The sequence below is a fragment of the Mugil cephalus genome, chromosome 14, assembly GCF_022458985.1.
Source record: "Mugil cephalus isolate CIBA_MC_2020 chromosome 14, CIBA_Mcephalus_1.1, whole genome shotgun sequence".
NCBI classification, from domain to species: domain Eukaryota; kingdom Metazoa; phylum Chordata; class Actinopteri; order Mugiliformes; family Mugilidae; genus Mugil; species Mugil cephalus.
Window position 1 is genome coordinate 1,169,160 of NC_061783.1, and position 22,488 is coordinate 1,191,647.

At 39.3% G+C, this 22,488-nt stretch overlaps 2 protein-coding genes across 2 annotated transcripts; both read right to left on the reverse strand.

Annotated features, from left to right (window-relative positions):
* Positions 1-3,360: 3,360 nt before the first annotated feature.
* tspan13b (tetraspanin 13b) lies at positions 3,361-10,476 on the reverse strand. The gene is made up of 6 exons (XM_047606082.1): positions 10,234-10,476; positions 7,988-8,155; positions 6,939-7,019; positions 4,685-4,798; positions 4,375-4,485; positions 3,361-4,104 (listed from the first exon to the last, which is right to left on the reverse strand). Exons 1-6 carry the CDS (start codon positions 10,294-10,296, stop codon positions 4,030-4,032), a joined length of 612 nt encoding a protein of 203 aa, XP_047462038.1. The 5' UTR covers positions 10,297-10,476; the 3' UTR covers positions 3,361-4,029.
* A 2,262-nt stretch (positions 10,477-12,738) lies between these two features.
* On the reverse strand, positions 12,739-21,686 carry bzw2 (basic leucine zipper and W2 domains 2). Its single transcript, XM_047604157.1, has 12 exons — positions 21,620-21,686; positions 21,022-21,092; positions 20,263-20,439; positions 18,257-18,360; positions 17,783-17,848; positions 17,267-17,402; positions 16,606-16,715; positions 15,347-15,517; positions 15,118-15,264; positions 13,853-13,991; positions 13,329-13,451; positions 12,739-13,084 (listed from the first exon to the last, which is right to left on the reverse strand). The coding sequence occupies exons 2-12, from the start codon at positions 21,083-21,085 to the stop codon at positions 13,056-13,058; spliced, it is 1,266 nt and encodes a 421-aa protein (XP_047460113.1). The 5' UTR covers positions 21,086-21,092; positions 21,620-21,686; the 3' UTR covers positions 12,739-13,055.
* Positions 21,687-22,488: the final 802 nt, after the last annotated feature.

Sequence of the window (22,488 nt, forward strand, 5' to 3'; positions counted from 1 at the left end):
CCCATTATGGTTCAATTTGGTCCTGAATATTGCACACCTGGAGATCCCCAATGTGGGGCATTTTTCTACAAACAATCAGTGTTTAATCTAGTTTTTGGGTTATTGTAGAAATTTGCAGTGAAGATCATGTGGCAGCTTTAAACTATAACCATAAAAATTTAAGTTTCCATGAAAACTGCTGTTCATCATTTTTATAAAACATCTGACCAGCCTTAGCCACTGCATACCACCCCTGTCTGGTACACTGCCGAATCTCTAACAACATAGCTATGTTCATTACAAATTATCTAGAGTTGTGTCACAATGGGATTTTGGCAAAAAATAGATCAGTCTGAGGTTGTGTCAGAACCTAGCCTAAGACGTCCAGGGCAAAAGCAGGTCTTTGTTATTCAGGCCAATTCCAAAAGTTTCCCAGCAGAACATTGTCTTTTCACAAGATTTCCTAATTCTGCAAACAGTGTTTGTGTCCAAAACTCTTAGGACTCTTAGTATAAGACAGTGTTAATAGGAAATTATTTGTTATTTTATCAGATTTGCTTAATCCTTGTTTAGGATCACATTTCTTATGTATTTATTTTACTACACCTGTGTCTTGTTACACTTTCTGTCCTTGTATTTCAGTCCCTGTCATCTCCTTCTCACATTGCCATTTCATCTGTCAAGATGTCCACTGTGTTCTTTCCCGGTTTGATCTTTGTTTTGTTTTTCAGTCTTTTTGTTGTCTTTTGTATCCTTTCTTGAGTTTTTTGTCATAGTTTTGGGGACTGTTATTTAGTTCATGAAAAAACCAAAGCTTTGGTTTTTCTTCTTTAAACCATTGGACCTTTCCTCTATTTGAGCCAATCATAGCGCTGATTGGGGTCCTGAAAGCACAAGTTGTTTTCATCTTTGAGTGATGTAGATCAGAACCTGAAGATTCTCTTTTTTGATAAATCCTCCACTGGCAGCATTGACATTCATTTGGCTTGGTATTTGTGTCCACCTACTGAGGGAACAGAAATTCCCTGGGCGCAGTTTAGTCAAATGAAATGCATTCTGGGAACTCTGCCAAATGGCAAACAATGACCTTCTTGTTCATGTGTTATATGATCAGTTTAGTGAACACTTTGCAGAAAAATGTTCACGAGTTTCATCGACTCATCATTTTTTAGCTGTTATGGTAAGTTGTATGAAGGCCAAAAAGAGCTTTAAGAGTGAAAATGGGTTTCATTTAAATGAGTCGTTGAGGAATGTATTTGTGGAGCACACTGTGTAATCAGTAATGTGCTGAGTGTGTGCTGAACATCCTGAATGGGCAGGTCCAAGCTGCCGGCGCTGAAAGTTTTTTCCTGTTGCCGGGATACTGAGACTCAACTGAGACGACTCTCCCGTGTAATGAGGTCCACAAAGCAGGGACGCCATGGCACCAGTTGGTTGACCAGAACTCACCCCTTATATTAAATCATTCCAGCAGCTACTCACCTGTAACAGAACTACTGGCGTTTTATCGGCTCGGCTTAAACGTGATGTAGACTACCTGCTCTGTTTTTGAGCTTTTTTTTTTTTTTCCTGTTTTGGACCAGGATTCCTGTAGGTCTCCCCATCTCTGAGTCTGCTTTCAATCAAACAAATCAGATGTGTTGTTACACGATCGTTAATGTATGCCCATAGGTGAATACGTCTTACATCATGTTCGGGAAATCGTACCGATCGGGGAATGCATGTGAGACTTTGTTTATAGCTTACTATTTGTTTATCGATCATGGCAGCGCACTGGCAAGACCGAGAGATCCGCGAGCCGCTCTGCATGAGGAGGAGAACAGAAGAGGAGAGTCGGCGGCACATATCGGGCACTGTGCAGGACACAGTGATTTATTTTAATATCACCATTCTAATATCACCAGTCTTTTGAAAGAGTTGGGGGTTTAACCAGTCCATTCTTCAGGTCATCAAACTGAAAGCGTAAAAAACAACAACTCCAGATTAACAACAGGATGAGCAGGAGGCATGAGACGCAGCATGCTGTCCATTGTTTACCTCGCAGTATTACAGTGCACTTAAATGTACACTCAAACTTTATTTATTTATATAGCATTTTTCATACTAAAAAGCAACCCAAAGTGCTTTACATAAAGAAAAACATAAAACATAACAACAAGACACAGAATCACGGGGTCCAAGGCTAGAGGTCCCAGCACTTTATTAGGTACACCTGTTCAGTTGCTTGTTAACACAGGTAGCTAATCAGCTAATCACATGGCTGCATTTCAATGCATTTAGGCATGTAGAGGTGATCAAGTAACTTGCTGAAGTTCAAACCGAGCATCAGAATGGGGAAGAAAGGAGATTTAAGTGAATTTGAACATGGTATGGTTGCTGGTGCTGTACAGGCTGGAATGTTTCCAACACCTTGTTGAAAGTATGCCACGAAGAATTAAGGCAGTTCTGGAGGCAAAAGGGGGTCCAACCTTTTACTAGCAAGGTGTACCTAAAAAAGTGGCTGGTGAGTGTAAAAAGATGATGTTGTCGACGCAATGATGTATGGGAGGGAAACAAAAAAACAGGTATGCAGCACTCAAAGCAGGGGGTCAGACTCGGGACTGCTGGTGATGTGAAAGTACGCCAAAAGCGGGTCAACCCGGGTCTGAAAATTCCATGTCAACCCGCTATTTTATATGTGAAAGTGGTATAAGAGTTTTATGCTCCTATGTTTTATTTTCATTATCAGTCTTTCACGTAACATCAGGTATGTGATTACATTCTACATGTATGCTTTAGTCATATGTATATCTATGACAGATGCATGTTTATCTTGTTTCTCCTTCTCTCTTTCTTCTCTGTTTCTACCTGTCAGGCCTTTGTCAGGTGGGTCCCTCCATATGAGTTGGGTTCTGCTCTCAAGGTTTCTTCCTGTTAAAGGCGAGTGCCTTAGTGCTTTCTCAGGGGTTTCAGGAAGGGTTTTGAACAAAAATGTACTGAACTGGAATTAACTCAAATCTTCTTCTCTGTGGAAATAAAATGTGTCTTGAAACAACCCATAAGCCAATACATGGAAAGCAAAAATGAACTAACTTTGTTTGGTTATATGAATCAGAGACACAGGGACTTTGCAAAATGGTGTCATATTAAAGATGCTGCCTATTCCTGTACAGGCAGCAATGGACTTAATGTCGGTTGATTTAAACAGTGGGGGTTAGTTAGAAAAGCAGCTTTGGAACCGTAAGTTCACAGGTTCAAAGCCCTCATTTCTGTGTCCATGTCTGCCTTGAGCAAACTCCCAATGCCCAAACTGCTCCCAGGCCCCATACAGCCCGCTGAAGTGCACTCAGTGCTGTATGAACGAATGGATGGGTCGAACATAGAGAAAAAAATTACCCCAAATGAAATCATTATCAGTTCTTATTTATTATTTAAGGATGATAGACAAAAGACATAAGAGTAGAGAAGTGGCATTCCTTTTCCTCCTTTAGTGTTTTACTGTGGATTACAGTACAAAGGCTCAGACAGGTTCTATATAGTATCATCCTTGCAGTTCTCATACGGGGGCTTATAGCTGCAGTAGTCATGCAAAGGGGCAAATACACAGCACACCACAGTTAGATCATTGACACACAGAAACACACATACAGCCACACATTCTCACATAAGCAAAAAAATAAAATACAATACAAACATATCAACTCCTGATACATTATTAATACAAATAAAATCTAAATAATGTAATCTTTAATAGTAGTGGTTAGGCAGGCTACATAAATACGTTTGAAATAATTTGGACAATGTTACTTCTTCTTACACCCACAAATGCTCAGTGTACAAAAATGTTCCTTATACAGAGTCGCCCGACTTGAGGCAGAATGTGCTGTTCCTTCACACATCTGCTTTTAAAAATACTTAAAAATACCTAAAAAGCCAAACATGTTAGGTTGTAACATCACTGCAGTAATCGGTGGAAACAAACAGGTCAGTCTTGGATTTACAGATAAAGCCCGAACGAGGACCATAGAGGCGGTGAGGTGACAGTGCAGAGGGGTGGGAGCTGGTGCTGTGTCACAGGAAAGCACTGGGGTTCGCTCGGGGGTCCTTCTGGTTCCTGTAGCGATATGTGAGCCACACTCCCAAGATCTGACATGAAGAGACAGTGATAGTGAGGGAGTACCAGACATCCTGCTGGCTAAACAACTTAAAACGACTTCATGTCCAGTGGCTAATTTGTTATGTTAACTCCAGACCAAGGTGGTGGTTATTTACTTGTGTGCTGCTGTGGCTTTGGTTGCTGCGTTTGTATCGCTCTCTTAACCCAGTACAAAAGCTGAGAACTCTGCACCCTCCCTGACCTTTACCTTTGCTTGCCCTCTCAACTAGCACTGTCACTGCTGCAACTACAGAACTCACCTCAGTGAAGCTGAAAAATAGGCCGATCCCTCCTACAAAGCGGAGAATCTCTCCAGCATGTACCTGGATCTTATCTGCACAAGGCAGGCAGGAGTGGTTGGGGAAACAGGTCTGCAGGAGAACAAGAGACACAATCACACAGGTGCTTCTAACAGGAGGTTAAAAAAACTGCTTTTGGCTTATTTCAAATTGATCTTTACTTCTGTTAAAGATCAATGATTAAATGCAAAGAATGATGAATGACAGCTTAAATGTGCTGAGATGTAACAATCCAGGAAGCCCTGCAAGATGAGCACTAGTCCGAACTTACAGCTTCACAGGTGGCGTTGGGGTCGGCATGTTTGAAGCCACAGCAGTTAAGGCTCTTCTCCACATCCCTCTGAGTGCTCTCTGAGTTATTCCAGCCCACCTCCAGTAGGTGATCCTACAGCAGAGAAGCCACATGAAGCATTACAGCCATAGACATATATATACACGTAGACGCCGCATTGAGCGGTGAATCGTACGTCAGCCATTGACTGTATACTATGGACAGACCCATTGTGACGTCACACATTGGATTCTGAACCTTGAAAATGAAGCCCGAAGTGGGCGGAGCCTGCCGTCACCATGTTGGATGAGCTTTACTCCACCCACACGTGGATACTCCAGATATGGATGTAGGGGGTCGTGTCGGATGTTGAGACCTGCCCCCCCGACCCTTCGCTACCTGTTAGCTCAGGCTACCGCCGGTCACTCAGAGCGGGAATGCCCTCAATTATGCTGAATTTTAATTCTTGATAAAACTTAAACGAACGACTTTGAAAAGTACAATTGAGTAGTGAAATAAACAATTGAGACCAAAACCGTTTTTTGAACCAGGCTGTAAACATGTTTAATAACGCTGTAAAGTTGGGCTTTTTAACATCGGGGTCTATGGGGATTTGCTCCCTTTTGCAACCAGCCTCAAGTGGCCACTCGATGAACTGAATTTTTTGTACTTCTGCCTTGACTTCACTGCTCAGAGCAGGAGGTTGCCACCTGACGTTAACACAGCCGCCATTTTGGATCTTTTTTTTTTTAATCATGATTGAACACCACACACCAGAGATCCAGTGGAGATATTGTAATCCCTGGATATTGTACATGTTGGGAGAATTGACACAGATATAGATAACCGAATCAGTTGCTGCTGCTATAGCAACCAAGGACTATAAATGTGTTGGTATTATTATTTTCTGGCCATAGAGGTTTTTTTTATATCATCCAAGCAGGTGAGAATGTGATCGCCCGCCGATACCAGCTGTTCATGTTAACAGGATTTCCAAAGAAATGATGGTTGATTATCATCATTTTAAGGTACTTAGTAAATAAAACCCACAGTTGGTTTCATGTAATTTAGAATTGTAATACACTGTGTGACTGGCTGTGTAGATAAGACACTAGTGAGGAATTTGGTCGAAAGGCGAATGAAGCAGGAGAGAAGATTTCCTGCTCTAAAGGCATAGGTGCTGAAAAGCTTATAGAGGGTTTGAAACATCATTACTGTGTAGGAGCAACTTTTGAACTGAATATTATTTATTATTATTTGCATTTTATTCCTGCTATTTTGTTTGACATTGCATTATTGTTTTATTACACTTTTTTGAAACTGTTTGAACCCATAATTGAGTACAATGCAGAAGTTTTCTTTGGCAGTAGTCAAATCAGTCTTAAGGTTATTTCTCATTCACTTCATTCATTTGACAGTTATTGAAGGCACTGTGGTGATGAGAACAATGGCTTTAAAAGCTTAACAAAGTTTTTACAATCTTGTTCTGATTCATTCTTGTTGTACCCTATACACACACAGGCATTTGGTTCTCTTAACTACGTTAAAAACTGAAATCTCTTATGTACTGAGTATTGACCATCCCATGTATCTAGAACTTGACTGTATTTGATGTGATTTATTGAATGGACTTTTAATCCATTCGGCAATGAGTATGAGTGAATGAGTTTTGTGTGCGACACAGGAAAGTATATCATGCCAATGTTAAATGGGATGATTTTGTACAGACTTAAAGTCAGCAGTGTTACTTTGTATATATTAATTTTTAACTTTGAATTGTCTATTAACACAAATGGCAAATGTCAGATGAATGTCATCATCATGCTTTATAAAACATTTCATGAGCCTCAAGTCACAGGGCTTTTTCATTTATGTTCATCAATGTTGCTGCGTGTTCAATACTCAATACTCAATACTCAAGGACTGATAGATTGAGTTTCATATATTTTATATCAAGCAACTTAATTTGCATACACATTAGGCATATTATATTATTGAAAACATAAAATACTTCTATTAAAAATGACCCCTGCCAATGATTCCAATCAATCACTGAACATGTTCCAGAGAACATATTCTGATGACGTGCGGTGAAGAATTCACTGACTGCATTTCTCAAAATTTAGGTCGAAAGAGGACACATCGGCAAACAACAAAAAGAATCATTAATTACTGCTGTCAATTTTAAATTAAGTCAAAGGCAGAAGTGAAAGTCTTACGATAGATGTTCTGCTACTATAAATGAAGACCTTACCTGCTGCTCTTTGTTGATGGCCAAACAAGCACTGGAAACAGAGAACTGTACGATAAACACCATAAACAGGATGATCATGTACTGAGACTCACTGTCAAGGAACATTACACACATCACATAGAGCAGAATCCTGCTAACAACATGTGTTCTGAACCACTGCCTAGAAAGCCCAGAAAAAAAATAATATCATCAACTCGGCAGCATGTGGGGCTCAAAAAGGGAGAGACGTCTGTGCACAGCTGACCACTGACTGTGAAATATGATGCAGCTGGATTGGGTTTCACATGCATATATGAATGAAAAATTGACTTTCCAAAACAGCCAGGTCAAGGTAGCCTTTTGAAACAGACTAAGAACAGCATGCACGTTGTGAACAAGGCGAGAAAACTCATTAGCAGCAAAGACAATTCTGCACAGGACAAGACTTCCTGCAACATCAATGTTGCCACATGTTTTATTTAATGAAGCTTGATGTGTCCTCTGGATTTTCAGTCTTAATCATAAACTAAGCTAACCATGTCCCTTACGTTACTTAACATCAAATTGGTTATGTATATAAGTCTATTACAAAATATATCAAATAATAAGCATGAAGCTCTAACAGCACATCCACATATACTTGAAATCAGCCTTGAGTAAAATTTTAGGCTAGTGTGAAATCATCGACATGAACACCAAGCTAGTTGTTAGGACATTTCCAACTAAACAATGAGAATGTGAAAGCCTTCATTGTCACTGTACACATGATCACAATGATTCTCATTCACAACACAAACCAAAGGTCCTCTAAATATGAGCAGTATATATCTGCTCTTATGTCTTTTAAATGGTTACAATACAACATGCAGCACATGCTGGACATTTAGACCTAAATCCACTGTGATTAAATCTTGTACTTAAAGATGAGAGCTAAACTACCTTGTGTAACATAATAGTTAAAATATACTTTTTTAAAACCGATCCAGTTCAAGCATGTGGTGCAGCCCACTGCTTAAGCTGCAAAGGGAGCATCAGCCATAAAAGCGTCAGGATGAGTCTGAGAAGGATACAAAGAAGAGCAGGACCTGATGATGCTTCATAGCTCCGATCAGGCCAGCAAGGGCCACGAAGAAGAGGAAGACACCGACACCGATGACACCTCCCACCACCTGGAAACTGGACACCAAACCAAACCACTTCCCCCATGCTGCAATGCAGATCATCAGCAGACTCACCATCTGCAGGACAGACACACAGGCACAGGCTGAAAGCAGTGATTGAGTAAAGAAGTAACACATGAATTGCAATAAGTCATCCTCACGATTCAACCTTTACAGTTTAGTGTTTGAAGACACCAAATACAAAAATAAACACCCATGTATGGAGGACACAGAGGATGTACTGACACTGATGCTTTACATGTCACTGTGTACCTTTAAGGCGGTAGCTCCAGCGAATGCTGGCCCTGCAGTCATTCTTCCTAAAACTATTTTAGTGTAAAGCAAAGGGGACACAATCCACAGTCCTCTTCCTGACCAAAAATACATTGCAGTTAACAGACCCACAGTTACAGTCTAGTTACAGTAAATCCAGTCCTGTCTCTTCTAATGCCTTGCTCTGGCTGCAATGGAGGGACAGAAAATAAGAGACTACGACAGCAACTTATTTCTGGATATTCAATTTACTTTATGAGGTTATTAGGTCAGCTGAACTCTACAGTTGCCTCATACCATAAATAAACTGATATTTCCCATCACTTACATTGAAGCTGCTTTTAAAGGGATGTCCTAACGCTTGACACAGACAGAGGAAATAACTGAAGTATCCCAAAGTTTTTTCAGTGGATACTGTGTAACAGCAGGGAAATATTGATTTATTTGAATTGAAACCACTCAGTACAGTTTCCCTCTATTCAGTAGTTTAATAAAGTTGATATTTCTATATGGTTTGAGATTTGTCTGGGCAGCATCTATGACATTCCTGGGAGCCAGTCATGGTCGCAGCTTGTCAACAGGCAAGGTAGGCAACAGCTTGGAGCCCTCGGCCAGTAGGGGGCGCCCGAGGGACGACAAACTTTTAACAAATGGCAAGGTGTTTTCAATAGGACCGTAGGAGACCTCCTTTAGGGGCCCCACCTGACACAACCCAGTACACTCAGTCATGTTACCTGTGGCATGTATGACTCTTTAACATATGTAGTAAAATAATGGTTGCCAGTTCAAAATGGAATGAACTTATCTCACTGGAAGTGAAAAAAAAGAAAGACAGATATATGAGTAAAATAACTTAGCACTAGTATCACATTATTTTGTTTGTTCATTCTGAGTTAACTTTGTTGCAGCAGAGCAGTGTGTCACTTCATACCCAGTCAGTTAGCATTATTGTTATAGGACTACATTACTTCTGCCTTATATATGATGTGAAAATACCAAAAAGCCTAAAAATTCACAAGTACTGGACCTTGAGTGATGGACACATTTTCGAAGTGAAACATATGCATTTTTTTAATAAGCAAGGTATATTTTTAAGAATTTCTACACTTATATTTTTCTTAATGCCCAATGTATCTGTCTGTCTGTCTGTCTGTCTGTCTGTCTGGAGAGGAACTTTATGATACACCACAGCCAAGCTAAACATTATACTAAATCAGTTTAGCAGACATAAATATACGATATGAGAATTTAAGAAAGGCAAATAAAGATCTGTGCTAAAAACTGTGAATTCTTTGTTTTAGAAAAGACAGATCCCATCACTATAGAATAAATGTTATCATCTCATCCCTGGAGAAGACACACAAAGCTAACAGCCCCTTTCAAATCATATCGATGCTCCGTGGACAGATCCCGCATGTGTAGGCTACTATGAAATGAAGCTTGCTGGAAGCAGAAAGGGGTCATGGCTACATGTAGTTAAAGCTGACAGAGCAGGGATGATAAGCGCTATCAGAGACTGCAGGCAAAGCCTCAAAACGTGCCATATGCCATAAAAAGTGAGGTAAGGAAATTAAAAAACAAAACAAAACAAAACACATTTAAAGCCGAAAAGGCAAACATTTCGACCACTTAACTCCCAAGTCACAATAGAGACCGTCTTTCATTTGTTTAATGTGAAGGATACAGGAGCCACCTGATCTTGGTTCCATTGTGAATAATTGATTAAAGCAGTTCGCATCAGTGTGTTGATTACGACAGGACGTTCCCTGCACTGTGTTTACACAATCTCGATAAATAGGCTAGGGATACAATACTGGCTCTATTAATAAAACCGGCAGATAAGGCATCCATATGGTACCCTCTGCTGTGGATAGGCTACTCACAACATAGAGGATGTTGAGCGCGCACAGGGAGTGCTTGGAGCAGGTGAATCCGGAGCAGCCCATCTCGGCCAGTAAACAAATACAAGAAATCCTCCAAATAAGCGTTGGAATAAATAGGTCGGCAGCAGAGACACAATCAGGGCCGACAAACACCGCTGAGTAGCAAATTCCGCTTATCCGATGAATAGCCGGTCGCTCCAGGCTGCAAAGAACGGAGCATCGATGCGCCTGTCAGAAATAATAACGCAGGGAGCAGCCAGAGGACTCCTTCAAAATAAAGGCACCGTAGACGGGACAGTCTGGAGAGCCTGGATATGGTTCTAGCTCAGGACATCTTACGATTTAGCCCACATGTGTCAAACATACGTTTGACACTTTTTTTTTTTTTTTTTTTTTTTTTTACAAAATGCTAGCAAGAGCTGGACATTAAATGTTTTGTAATAGCACAGTTCATTAAATGTAAATACTATTATAATGTACTTATTGGCACTAAAACAAAGGGAAACATTTGGAGTAGTCATTATTTATAGGTTAATGAGCTATTGTGTTACTGGTTCATCCCTCTTGATGTTAAACTGGGTGGCACATGGCCCCTGAGCTAACATGAGTTTGACCTCCCTGCTTTAGCCCTTACATACTGCTCTGTTTAGGTCAAATTGGACCAATTTAGACATTTGACAGTGGTAAAAATACCCTGGGCATCCTTCTTTTATAATGAAATTTGATGATTTCCCCTAAAGTGACGCAAAATATACAAAAATGAAAATATTTTCAAATATTTTACTTTTCTACAGGTGCTGTATCTTTTAAGTTGGACTTTAGATCTACCTCTGTGGGTCAGATGAATGGAAATGGTGGTTTAAGGGACACTTGAAACTGTGAAACTGTACAGACCATGTTAGGATATTTTATAGGACGGAGCCTGGAAACAGTGGAAACATCATAGGAGCGTATATGATGCACAAAGGGAGCAGAAGTCATCCAGAGGTCTTGCCTTGACACAGGCACAAGACCTGCACTTGTACAAGACCACCTCAATAAAATATATTTGAATTATTATGGCTTTTATGTTATCATGTTTTATCTAAAACAGGACATATGTAATTAATGTTTTTCTCCAAAAAAATAAATAAATAAACACAAAAAGTGTAATCTACAAATAACTAAGTGATGGAATGGCTAATGAATTAATAAATAAATAATCACTTGTTATTTAAAAATGCAGTGTATTATTTTCCTTGTGTGTGCAAAAACAGGCCTGTCAAAGAATCTGAGAGGAATTGAAATTATTATTTGCCAATACAAAGCAGTTTATTACAATATTCAGAAAGATTCAGCCATCAGGTAAAAGCATCAACGATGTGCATGGTCTCTCAGGTGAAAGTGGCTGCTTTTAATATGAAGGCACAATCAAATTGAATTCCGGCACAAGTGCCCTCACCTTATTTAACTTGATACCCGTTTGACATATGACTCAGTGAGCGGAGGCCACCCGGCTCGCTGATTGGCTACAGCGAAGTCCCGTAATTTCCTCTCAAATTCTTCCAGAAAGAATGTGATTAGCGACCCTTCCGCTCCAACTGGGCTCTGACCGACACGGGCGTTTTAAGTTATTCTCGCTGTTAATTTATAATTCATCACTCACCCCGTTTGATCACACAGAACACAGTTGTTTCTAGGTCAGTCTGTACACAAACACACACAGTCAAGCACAGGAGGAACAGAGTAATCCAGAGAGACAGTCCAAGGCATGCAGAAAAGCAGGGAAGTGACAAAAGGTCAATAAAAGGGGACAGCATTAGTTATTTGGTTCACTTTCATAAAAACGCACTCACACACATACACACACACACACACATGTATGTTGCTTTACCAAAGAAGACATAAATGAATGATCCACATTTTGAACAACAATCTACTTTCTACACCTCACGTGACTTTTCTTAACTCTTATGACCCTTGGATGGTGCTCCAGGACAAAGAAGGAATAAAGAATAATAAACAATAAAGAAGTTATTTGAGTCATCCAGTCCTTGTGTCAGCTCCAACCCCCCTGACCTCTGATCTTAATCGTTAACAAGACGTTTCCATCCAAAGAACTGCTGTTTACTGGTTAGCTCTTGTTACTGGCACCACTCTCGAATAAACTCTTCAGACTATTGTGGGGAAAATAAAACATTCATGCCACCAACGAAGTCAATGAGATGACACTTTCCCCGATCTGGCTTTGATGTGATCACATTCGACAACTATTGTCAGTATTTGTGTCATTGGGAGGTCTATCACAAGACTGTTTTTGATTATAATAATTTATTTCATAATTATCAGTAAATCAGTTTGTTTTCTTCTATTTATGGTTAAGTTGAGATGTTTGCTCTCATGAATGGTCTGCACTGTACTTGTAACTCTTCCGTAACAGCAGCAGCATTTTTATTAAATGCATCATGCTGAAGTGAAATGATTCACGTTGGCGTGTGGAATATAAAGGGAGTGTACGCACACATGCACATATAAAATTTGTTTATTCATAAAAATGTGAGAGCATTGCCAAATGCACTGTGTGCAACAAAATGCACTAAACAATGTAATTTCTAGTACAGACAGGTAATGTCACTATTCCTGGTGAGTGCTACAGGTGGAGTCTGTGCTGAGGTGGATGACGGCGCTGTGGATGTCTATACGAGACCGACACCTGGTCCAGAGTTCAGACTTGTTGGTTATCGCTGTTATCAGCTCAGGTGGAACCTACACAAGTTATCTAGCTGCTGTGCTGTCATCCAGGACACAGGAAGCAAACTACAGGAACCTGCTTCAGCTCCTCTCTAGGATTCTTCCCCCTCTGACTCTGACTCTGTGGGCAGGAAGAAACAAACAAAAGCATGATTGACAGCTCCCTCTGCTGGTTATACTGAGAGTTGGGTACAAAAAAACATACAGTTGTGGAAATCTGGTCTTACTAGAATATTAATACAAGGATGGTAATATATATAGATTTTTCCTAAATAAATCAGTTTACAATTGGTTGCAATAACAGCAAATACCCGTGGCTATGTTTGGAGGGAATACATTATGATAATAAGATATATGGTTATTGCCTTCTTCAGCATTCTGGAGCCACTCAACAAACTTCTTCATCTGTTCCAGGAAGACACTCTTCCCTTTGGCAGCATGAGCATCTTTGTACCACTTTAAGATGGCCTCTTCACTCAGGACATCAGCTGCGTGAAGAGAGAAAAACATTTTGTACTGGCAGCTTGAAAAGCCTACTCATTGATACCAAAGATGTACAATACGATACGAAGTATTCAGAATTTTTGCATAAAAATACTCAAAACTTCCCACATTTCCTAAGAATAGGCATCATATAAATTAAACAGAAATATTATGTTGGAAAATGAACCAATATTACTTATTTGCAATGTGCAAAACTAAGTGCAGCACTAGGATTACAAGTTGATGTCAAATTAGGGTCCATCTCTTCAGATGTGTTTCCAATCAATGTAACGAGACTCAGGTGTCATACAGAGCCCTGATTTGTTTAACACAAATCTGTCACATTTGTCACAGTCTGATCTTCAAAACACTTGATGACTGCATTACGAGTGTGTGAGATGATGACCTTTGTAGAAGAGCACAACTATCTTAGAGAAAGACTTCATGAAGTGGATGTTGTCGTAGCAGTACTCCTGGATCTTGAGCAGCAGCACCAGTTCAGACTGACCCTGAGTGCTGAACACAGCCAGCAGAGGAGCATAGTGCTGGGAGACAGAACACACACACAGTGAAAACAGTAACACCTACATCGATGCTAAAAGCAGTCTTTTATGGGAAGTACTGTCACTGAATGAAACAAAATGCACCAATATGACGTGTATAGTTATAGCACTATTTACCAAAAGGGCTCAGATGGCTATGTGTGATCACAGTGAGCCATGAAGAGCCTTTTACTCATACTATGTTATTCAGTACTAAATACTAAGGAGTTTAAAATCATGTTTATTTCAAGGCAATTTTAATTCCATTAAATGACATAAATAGGTCTGAAGAAGGACATTTTATTATTTTATAGTTTCAAAAATACAATCATGGAAAAGAACATGTAGAGATACAAAAATTATTTATATGTAAATGTAGAAATAAATAATAATAATAAATGTGATATTTTTTCCATGAAATTCTGTATCTTTATGTTGTTAAATATGTGTTTTTTTTCCCATTTCTTAATGAATGTATTTATTTACGCTTGTGCATGGAGGCAGTAACCCTCACAGCAGTGCCAAGTCAATGCTAACATTAACCCATACAATACTTGTACACAGCCCACAGTCAGAACAGATGTCTGTTTTAAATAAAACAGCTGCTACACATGTAAAAATTGTGCTGTTGTCATTGCGATTCCCATATAAACACAACATAAAGTGCACTGCTTTGGTTCAGCTTTATTTCTAAGCTGATTGTGCGCTGGTTGACCTGCACAGTAGGACTGTGACTGAACTCATCTTGTGTGATACAGACAGACAACTAAAGTTGTTGCAGCTGTGGCTGTATTTAAAACATTTAAAAAGTTGTTCTATAAAGTGCTTTACATTTTTATATTCCTCAAACTAAGGCACTGAAAATGGGTTTAAGTACAACAGTATCATAATATCAAAAGAAAACTAAATTTGAAATAACACCTAGACTGAAAAGGGACCAATTATTTAAGTCTGCCAACCAGAAAAAAAAGTGACCAGCAGGTGGCATCATTTCAAAAGATTACCAATTCCTATATTCATAGTTGTTTTGAACTATCACCAAGAAAAACCTCTGTCAAAACAGTTGCTTTCTGAATGCAGTAAGGAGACTTAACAGCTGAAAGCGTGGGATCCACTGTGTGTGACCTACTTTGAGATGTTTAAGTGCCTGCTCTGTGACCAGTTCCTCCTTCTTGTTCCACTCCACAGCATTCATCAGGCACGTCCACAGCAAGCCAATCACAGCCTGCTCCTGCAGCTGGTTCCTTTTCATCTCCTCCTTCACATACACCACCATCTGAACACACATACACGAACAGACACTAAAGCATGGCGGCAAATCTGATCAACATAAAGTACTGACCCTCAGCTGTGCGTACCTCTCTGATGGGACACTGCTGGGACAAGCGTTCCTGCAGCTCTTTCTGCAGCTCTTTGCGGGTCCCCAGGCTCTGCTGCACACGCAGGAAGTCAGACAGCTCCTTGAGCCCAGCTTCATTGAAGTACTTAGAGAAATGTTCCACATTTTGTTTGTTGGCAGGAAACAGCTCCTGAAGAAAAAAAGGATTTTACAGGAACAACGATAAAATGTGTTAGAGTAGAACTATGAAGACACTAAAACATAGAACACAACATTTGACTTCACGTGGTAAACAAAAAAATATAAAACTCTGTTAAATTTAAAGAGGCACTTTTAGCACACTGATGCTTCTCAGTTGATGTTTAGATGTATATGCTTTTAAATGATATGTAGCTATGAGGTTTGATGTTGTAACCTAAGGTATTATTGACTTCTAATAAAGTTTGCCTCTGCAAAAGAACAAGGTCTTTGTCTTCTAAACCCTCCCAACATATAAAAGTTATTTCAAGTGCAGATGAAGCAAAGCATCTGAGTTCTTGACATGGAAGTTGACTGGTCTTCTTTTGTGAACATAACAATGTACTTCTTAATCATTTCACTCAGTTGAGTGGTTCTTGCAGTAATATGGATTACTACCTCTACTTCTTTAAAGTGGACTATAACTTTGTTCATGTACTCTTTATGTACATTGTTTCTTTTCTTTTTTGCCCATTTTACTATAGATACTTTACATATTTATATTTACACATTTAAGCATATATTTACATACTTACATACTTACACAGATCCTGTAGTCTTTTGGATTCCCTTACCACATACACATACTGTGTATTTTCATATTTATTGTATATATTTTGCACGTGGTATTGTGTTCAGTATTTTTTTGCACATGTACATGATCCATGTATGATTACATTACATATGCACATAGATTATTTAAATCGTTATGGTTAATTTCTAAGCACATAAGCAGATCACTTATGGACTTATAGTTTGCTTTTCAAGTACAACAGATATACAGAAAATGAACATTGAATGTGAGGAGTACCCTCCTGCATCTAAATTCACATCTTTCTTCCTATTTAGAAATATCAATGGGGGTTGACAGGTGAACACTATCACCATGGAAACCTTGCAGATACTAACACTGAATGTAGGCGTGCACTGCAGAGGGCACTCCATGGTTATATTCTCTGAGGTTATTCTTAGAGTAGTGTGACATACTACATTCTTGTAAAGCTCTTGTTGTGTACCTTATTGGACTTGGTTTACTCTTACCAAAAGTCTTTTATCCAGGTTTGCCTTCCTCAGAGAGGAGGTAACTGAATTAGCATCTTTCTCTGCGATCCATGCCTTGAACATCTTCACTGCAAACAATGCAGAAATCCCTGGAAAAAGAAGACATGTGTCATTAGCTATCTCATTTGATATCTCCTTTGTGCACAGAAAAAAATGCACATCATATAGATGTGATGATATATTTGTTGATTTGATAGGAATTAGCATTTCCTGCAAGTATTCCACAATGAAGGACCCATGCAAGAAGTGTTGAGATTTTGATAAAAACTGCAAAACGCAAATTAAACCAGTGCTCTTCTAAAAAGGACCACGTGAGACTGGCAACTAAGGAATGACACTATAACACTATAATGTGAAATGTACATAATACTGAATATATCAAGACAACACATAAACTTTGTCTTGATAATACATTGACTGGGTACCTAATGCAATTGGTGTAGATTAAGGCACCAGTCACAATCTGTAAATTTATGGAGCAGTTCCTTATTTCTCAGTATATCATCCCCATGCCAGCCACCCACAGGCTTATCCACTAAGTGACTCTGGATGATTGTAGATGTTAAACGTCTTCCCACCTCCACTGCTCAGACCAGCTGTCAGGAAGTAAATTCTTCAAGCCGAAACTGTACCCTCTCACCTTCTTTAACCACACTGTCATTGAAGAGGCTGGTGATGATGGAAGGTGGCAGTGTGCTGCTGGACAGCAGGATGCCCGTCAGCATGGCCATCTTGGTCTGCTCTGATTCACTGAAAGCTTTCAAGAAGAGCAGCAGCTACACAAAACAAGACGGCGTACTGTGATGACTGTGGCACAGCAATGGAAATAACAACCTTCCACAAAAGCATTCATTTAAGCCTTTAGTTCCTTCTCATGCCGCAGCTTTATACAACACTAGGGAATAGGAAGTGGTGCTAATGTCGCTGCTTTTGTTTCCTAAATGAATGTGTTTGTTAGAACAAGTGTATGGTACCTTTCATAAAGTGATAGATGTGGGCTGCTACATTTTTCGTTCCTTATTTCAGGAGGTTCACAATCACACAGCACTTTGTGTCTCACTAATGTAGTTGTAATGTCCATGAAGTACTACTATACCTAGTACCTACTATAAATAAAAACTAAACATTTGCACATCATATCTGTAGAAATGGTCACCTTTTTGATTTCCTCCTCAAAGGCCTTCTCTAAATATTTGTATCTTCTGATAAGCTTGTTGAAAACCTGCAATCATAAAGCAGACAGGGACATGATTCATCAACCAACAAACATGATGTTAATAGAACTCTGTGCGCTGTCTTGACTCAGCCAGTACGAAGGAGACATTTTCTTGTACTTCATACTGTAAATTCTAAACATCGCACATTCCGTGGTTCATATTTTGCACATGCCTTTCTAAGCTGTACAGTTCATTTATGCATCCTTATGCATCCTTATACGTCCTTCATGTTCAGTATTTAGGACCCCAGCACTAGGTGGTGTGAAAGTCCTTCACCTGAAGCATCCGAAGAAAGCTAAGGTCTGAAATAATTTTCCGTTTACTGCTGTTATGCACAAAATACATAAATAAATAACCAAAATAAATTAGTTGCATATGTCACGTTTTCAAATGACCTCTGATTCAGATTCTACCTGAGCATATAGGCGTAGAGCAGCATGGCTTTCCTCAGTGGTGAACACACAGTATTCTGTCACCTTGGTCTTGTCGCCCTCATCAATACGTGTCCCACCAGGAGCTAAGAAATGGAACAAGAGATTTTAAGTTAGAGGTTTTAAACCTGTTACTGGGAGCATGATATGTCCCAAGCTCAACAGCAAACATGATGGTCACTGATATATATATATATATATATATATATATATATATATATATATATATATATATATATATATATATCAGTGACCATATATATATATATATGTGTGTGTGTGTGTGTGTGTGTGTATATATATTTTTTTGTAAATATGTTTTTGTTTTAGGTCACTTAAAGGAATCATATTTCTTACTTCAGGGTATAGTTTTTGACTAAAGCTGTTTACTTCCCTTTATTTATTTGCTTTATTTGCCAACCAACTGACAGTGTGTTCTTGTACAGTGCGGATATTTCCACACATTTGGTTAAGGTTCTTATAAATGGGCATCTCAAGGCCTGGAGCTGCTTCATTCAGGACATCTCATAATCTAGACATGTTGAAAATAAACTGTCAGCATTGTCAGCCATCTTTTCCATCACAATCACCCCAGGACAGCAATGTTTCTTTCTCATTTACACAGTTTTACACAATGGTGTATGATGGAAGCATAAAGTACTACTTGTTGGAATATGTCTTGGAATGAATACAAATAAATACAAATTTGATGAACTTCGCAGTAACTCCAGGATTGTTAGCATTCCCGGAATTCACACTCCTCTACTTTGTGCTCCATGTTGCACCTTGGATCTGGTTAAGGACTCCGGGCTACAAGTCTGTGAGGGTAACTGATCATTTTAACTTCAAAACTGTGGTCAAACCTAAACTCAAAACCATATATCAGCATAGTCTCTGCAAATTCAAACCGGCAGTTTTGACTACTTTGAACTGATTACAAAATAACTGCCTCATCAATGATGAATCAATGATGCCCAGCCCAGTCTGCTACTTCTTTCCTTTCACATGCTTGCAGTCACACAGTATATAAAGTTAAATGGTTAGATGACTTGACAGCAGGTACGTACTCCTATTATTAGCTCTGTGAAGTCCAGTGTAGGTTGAGCATTAATGTTTTTAATTGTAATTGGTTTAACCAAGAGTGCGCTGACCTGATCAGACCAGCCACAGAGAACACACTAGTTTGACAGATTAAGGAGCAGGAGGTGAGTGAGTGTGTCTGTATACATAACACATGGAAACAGGAAAGCAGACATGATACAGACAGATTGAGATTAGTTTAATGTTAAGAGGTAACAATATTGCACTTCAGACTGCTCCTGCCCACCATCCCACCATCTCTCCAGCAACTGTTTTCAGCCATGTTTTTCAGATGTCCTATGTGCATGTGATGGATCAGGTACAGTTCAGTCTTCAGGAATTACTTGGGTAGCTTTGGTTCTAAGAACTATAGAAGATCTACTGGACATCAATCACTTCTGACTCTCAGGAAAGTGGAACCTAACTTTATCCCAGAGCTGATTATTGTTTTTTAATAAATGGAATTGTTAACAAGTTCGACTTTTTTACATTGCAGGCAATACTATCAAACTAGACGGCTGTAATGTCTGGTGCTTAGTGCTGAGATCTGTTTGATTAGTGGGAATTACTGTGTTAATCTGACAAAGCAGTGATCTCTTTGTCCTTGTCTGGAGCCCTGGAATGACCTAGTACAACACACTGCCTGTGTGATGGTCCATACAAAGTAATAATTGCATTGTTTGATTGCAACTACTCAGAATTTTATTCTGATGTTACCACAAAATTGGATCTCTTTAAACTAAAATGTCATAAATCATAAAGGCAAGTTCCACCCTTCTAACTCAGCTGAAAGACTGGATAGAAATCATCATCTGTGATGACTCCTACAATAGATTCCAATTAAAAGGTGAAGGTAAGAACCAAACATCTGATCTCTTCAACAAGTTTAGTGTGCCAGTGACACTCACCAAGCATGCTTCCTGCGATGAGGATGTCAAACAGCGTGTCTGCATAGCGCCTGTAGTCAAGTCTGGACCCTGTGACATCAAGGAACTTGGCTACAGCATCCAGGTCACTGCCTGCTTCATTGAGGCCCACGACAATTGTGTCTCGAAAAACTGTTGGCTCAAACTTCTCCTTTTCATCTAAGACAGTAGATCACATAGTCAGCACAAAGACTGAGATTAGGGCAGAAAATCAGAAACAACAACTATTGGAATGTCGCAAGACGATTGATTGAAAACCAAAGACTGTCTGGAAGGTAGAATAACAAAGTCACTTTTAGTCTTAAGAAAATGTCTTAGATCATAGTTTCCCCGGAAGGCATACGTTCTAATACACGGACGGTATTCACTGATTCAATCCTTTTTGTCAAATTCAGACAATATTTAATTTATACTGTTTATTATCAGTTTAAAATTAATCTTTTTCCAGTTTCATTGAAGGCTACCCACACATGCCATTTAAAGTGTAGAACAGCCCTTCCCCAGCTATCCAATGTGACTGTGACATTTCATGAGGAATGTGTGTGTATGTGTGTGTGTGTGAGTGAGCGAGTGCATGTTTGTTTGAAAGGAGGTGCTCTTGTTCATTGTGCCTTGCATGTGAACAGATGTTGGTAAATTAAATATTTATAGTATGTTCATGTGTTCCCTGGTTAAGTAGCACCCTACAGCCTTAAGTCTCATGTGATGCCTTGATACCTAAAAGCTCTCTTTGCCACTTACCCCTTTTCCTGGTCTTAAACCGCTGACCTGTGAGAACTGGCTTCTGCTGCTTACCGGTATTCATACAAGTCCTAAAACAGCAATGCAAACACACTCAGTGAGATGTCCAGTTGTCATGGGTTCAAATTCTGGACCATTAGATTTCAAGTAAAGCGAAATTTCTTTAGGAACAGATAAGAAGAATCGAAATAGATATTTCTAAACAAATCAGAATTTTGGAACTAGCTCTCAAAACCAACTCTAGGAGGCAGGCTCCACATGTTTGACAGCATATTCAAAATGTGATTTAAGTGTAACGTAACCACAATCAGTCCATAAAACAAAGTACCTCCATCCCATCATTTCTATTTACTGTGTGTGTGTGTGTGTTCAACATGAATAAGTGCTAAATTCTGTTACTTCTGTTTAGAATGTCTGGTTTAAATATGTAGTTTAGGTTTATTGCCCAATAGTCTAAAGTAATATGCTACATTACAACAGACATATACCAACAAAAAGAGCAAAATCCCTTGAAATAAAATCAACCACATTTAACCCAACTAAAGAATAAAGTATAAAATAAAGTATAATGAATAGCAGCATAAAACCAAATGCTTACCAGCAGTGAGATCTTTGCTGCTTACAAGTGAGTTGGCTGCAGTGACTGACTGTTTGCCAACCTTTTGCTCTGCTCTATATATAGTGGGCTCATCCCTGCAGTGTAAACCTGCTTCATACTCAGTACACGTGTCGTATTACTCACAGAGTGTGTCTACCTCGTCCCTACCTTCCATGTCAATCAAGCATGCATACACACACACACACACACACACACACACACACACACACACACACACACACACACACACACACACACACACACACACAGGTTCACAAGTTATTTATATCATTTTCATAAACACGTGAAAAAAGTGTGCTACAATGTCATGTTCACTATGCTCAGACAGGGTTTAATGCTACCAGCTGGGTCACGGATTACTGCACTTTTTAATCCACCACATCAATGCCTGCTGTCTGTCACTTACTCACTCACTGCCTCACCTCACACAAAGAATGTGCTGTATTAAGAGGAACAGACTGGACTAACTTACAGTTTCCTGAGTGCTAAAGCCATCAAAACCTGAATACCTTGCATGAACTGAAAAAAAGAGAGAAAAAAAAGTGCAATTCAGGTCAAATTATATAAAGACGTGGTCAGTGGGTATGGTTCAGCTGGAGCAGCTGAGGCTGAAGGTCCATAGTTACTTTCCATAGTGCCATTTATCCTGGCATCCTGGATACTGGACACCAGCCCTGTCTGGACAGTGTAATGTCTTTTAAATAGAGTATGCTGCATAGCTCCTGGTTTCTTTGTTCCAAGATTCCATGGTTACGGAATTGACAAACCCTATCGACTTTTTCAAAATAAAAGAGATATTTTAACTTGCAACAGGATGAAAAGTTACCTAATGATGCAGCTGGACTCTC

Excerpts from the sequence above, each read along its gene's own strand:
- tspan13b (XM_047606082.1), bottom strand. The coding sequence starts at position 10,296 with ATGGGCTGCTCCGGATTCACCTGCTCCAAGCACTCCCTGTGCGCGCTC. Across the intron at positions 8,156-10,233 it reads CGCTCAACATCCTCTATGTT|ATGGTGAGTCTGCTGATGAT; the intron begins GTGAGTAGCCTA and ends TCTGTCCTGCAG. Across the intron at positions 4,486-4,684 it reads CCAACGCCACCTGTGAAGCT|ACCTGTTTCCCCAACCACTC; the intron begins GTAAGTTCGGAC and ends GTTCTCCTGCAG.
- bzw2 (XM_047604157.1), bottom strand. The coding sequence starts at position 21,085 with ATGAATACCGGTAAGCAGCAGAAGCCAGTTCTCACAGGTCAGCGGTTT. Across the intron at positions 15,518-16,605 it reads ACCTGGATAAAAGACTTTTG|GAGCTGTTTCCTGCCAACAA; the intron begins GTAAGAGTAAAC and ends TTTTTTCTTCAG. Across the intron at positions 13,452-13,852 it reads AGTTGTGCTCTTCTACAAAG|CTGATGTCCTGAGTGAAGAG; the intron begins GTCATCATCTCA and ends CTCTTCACGCAG.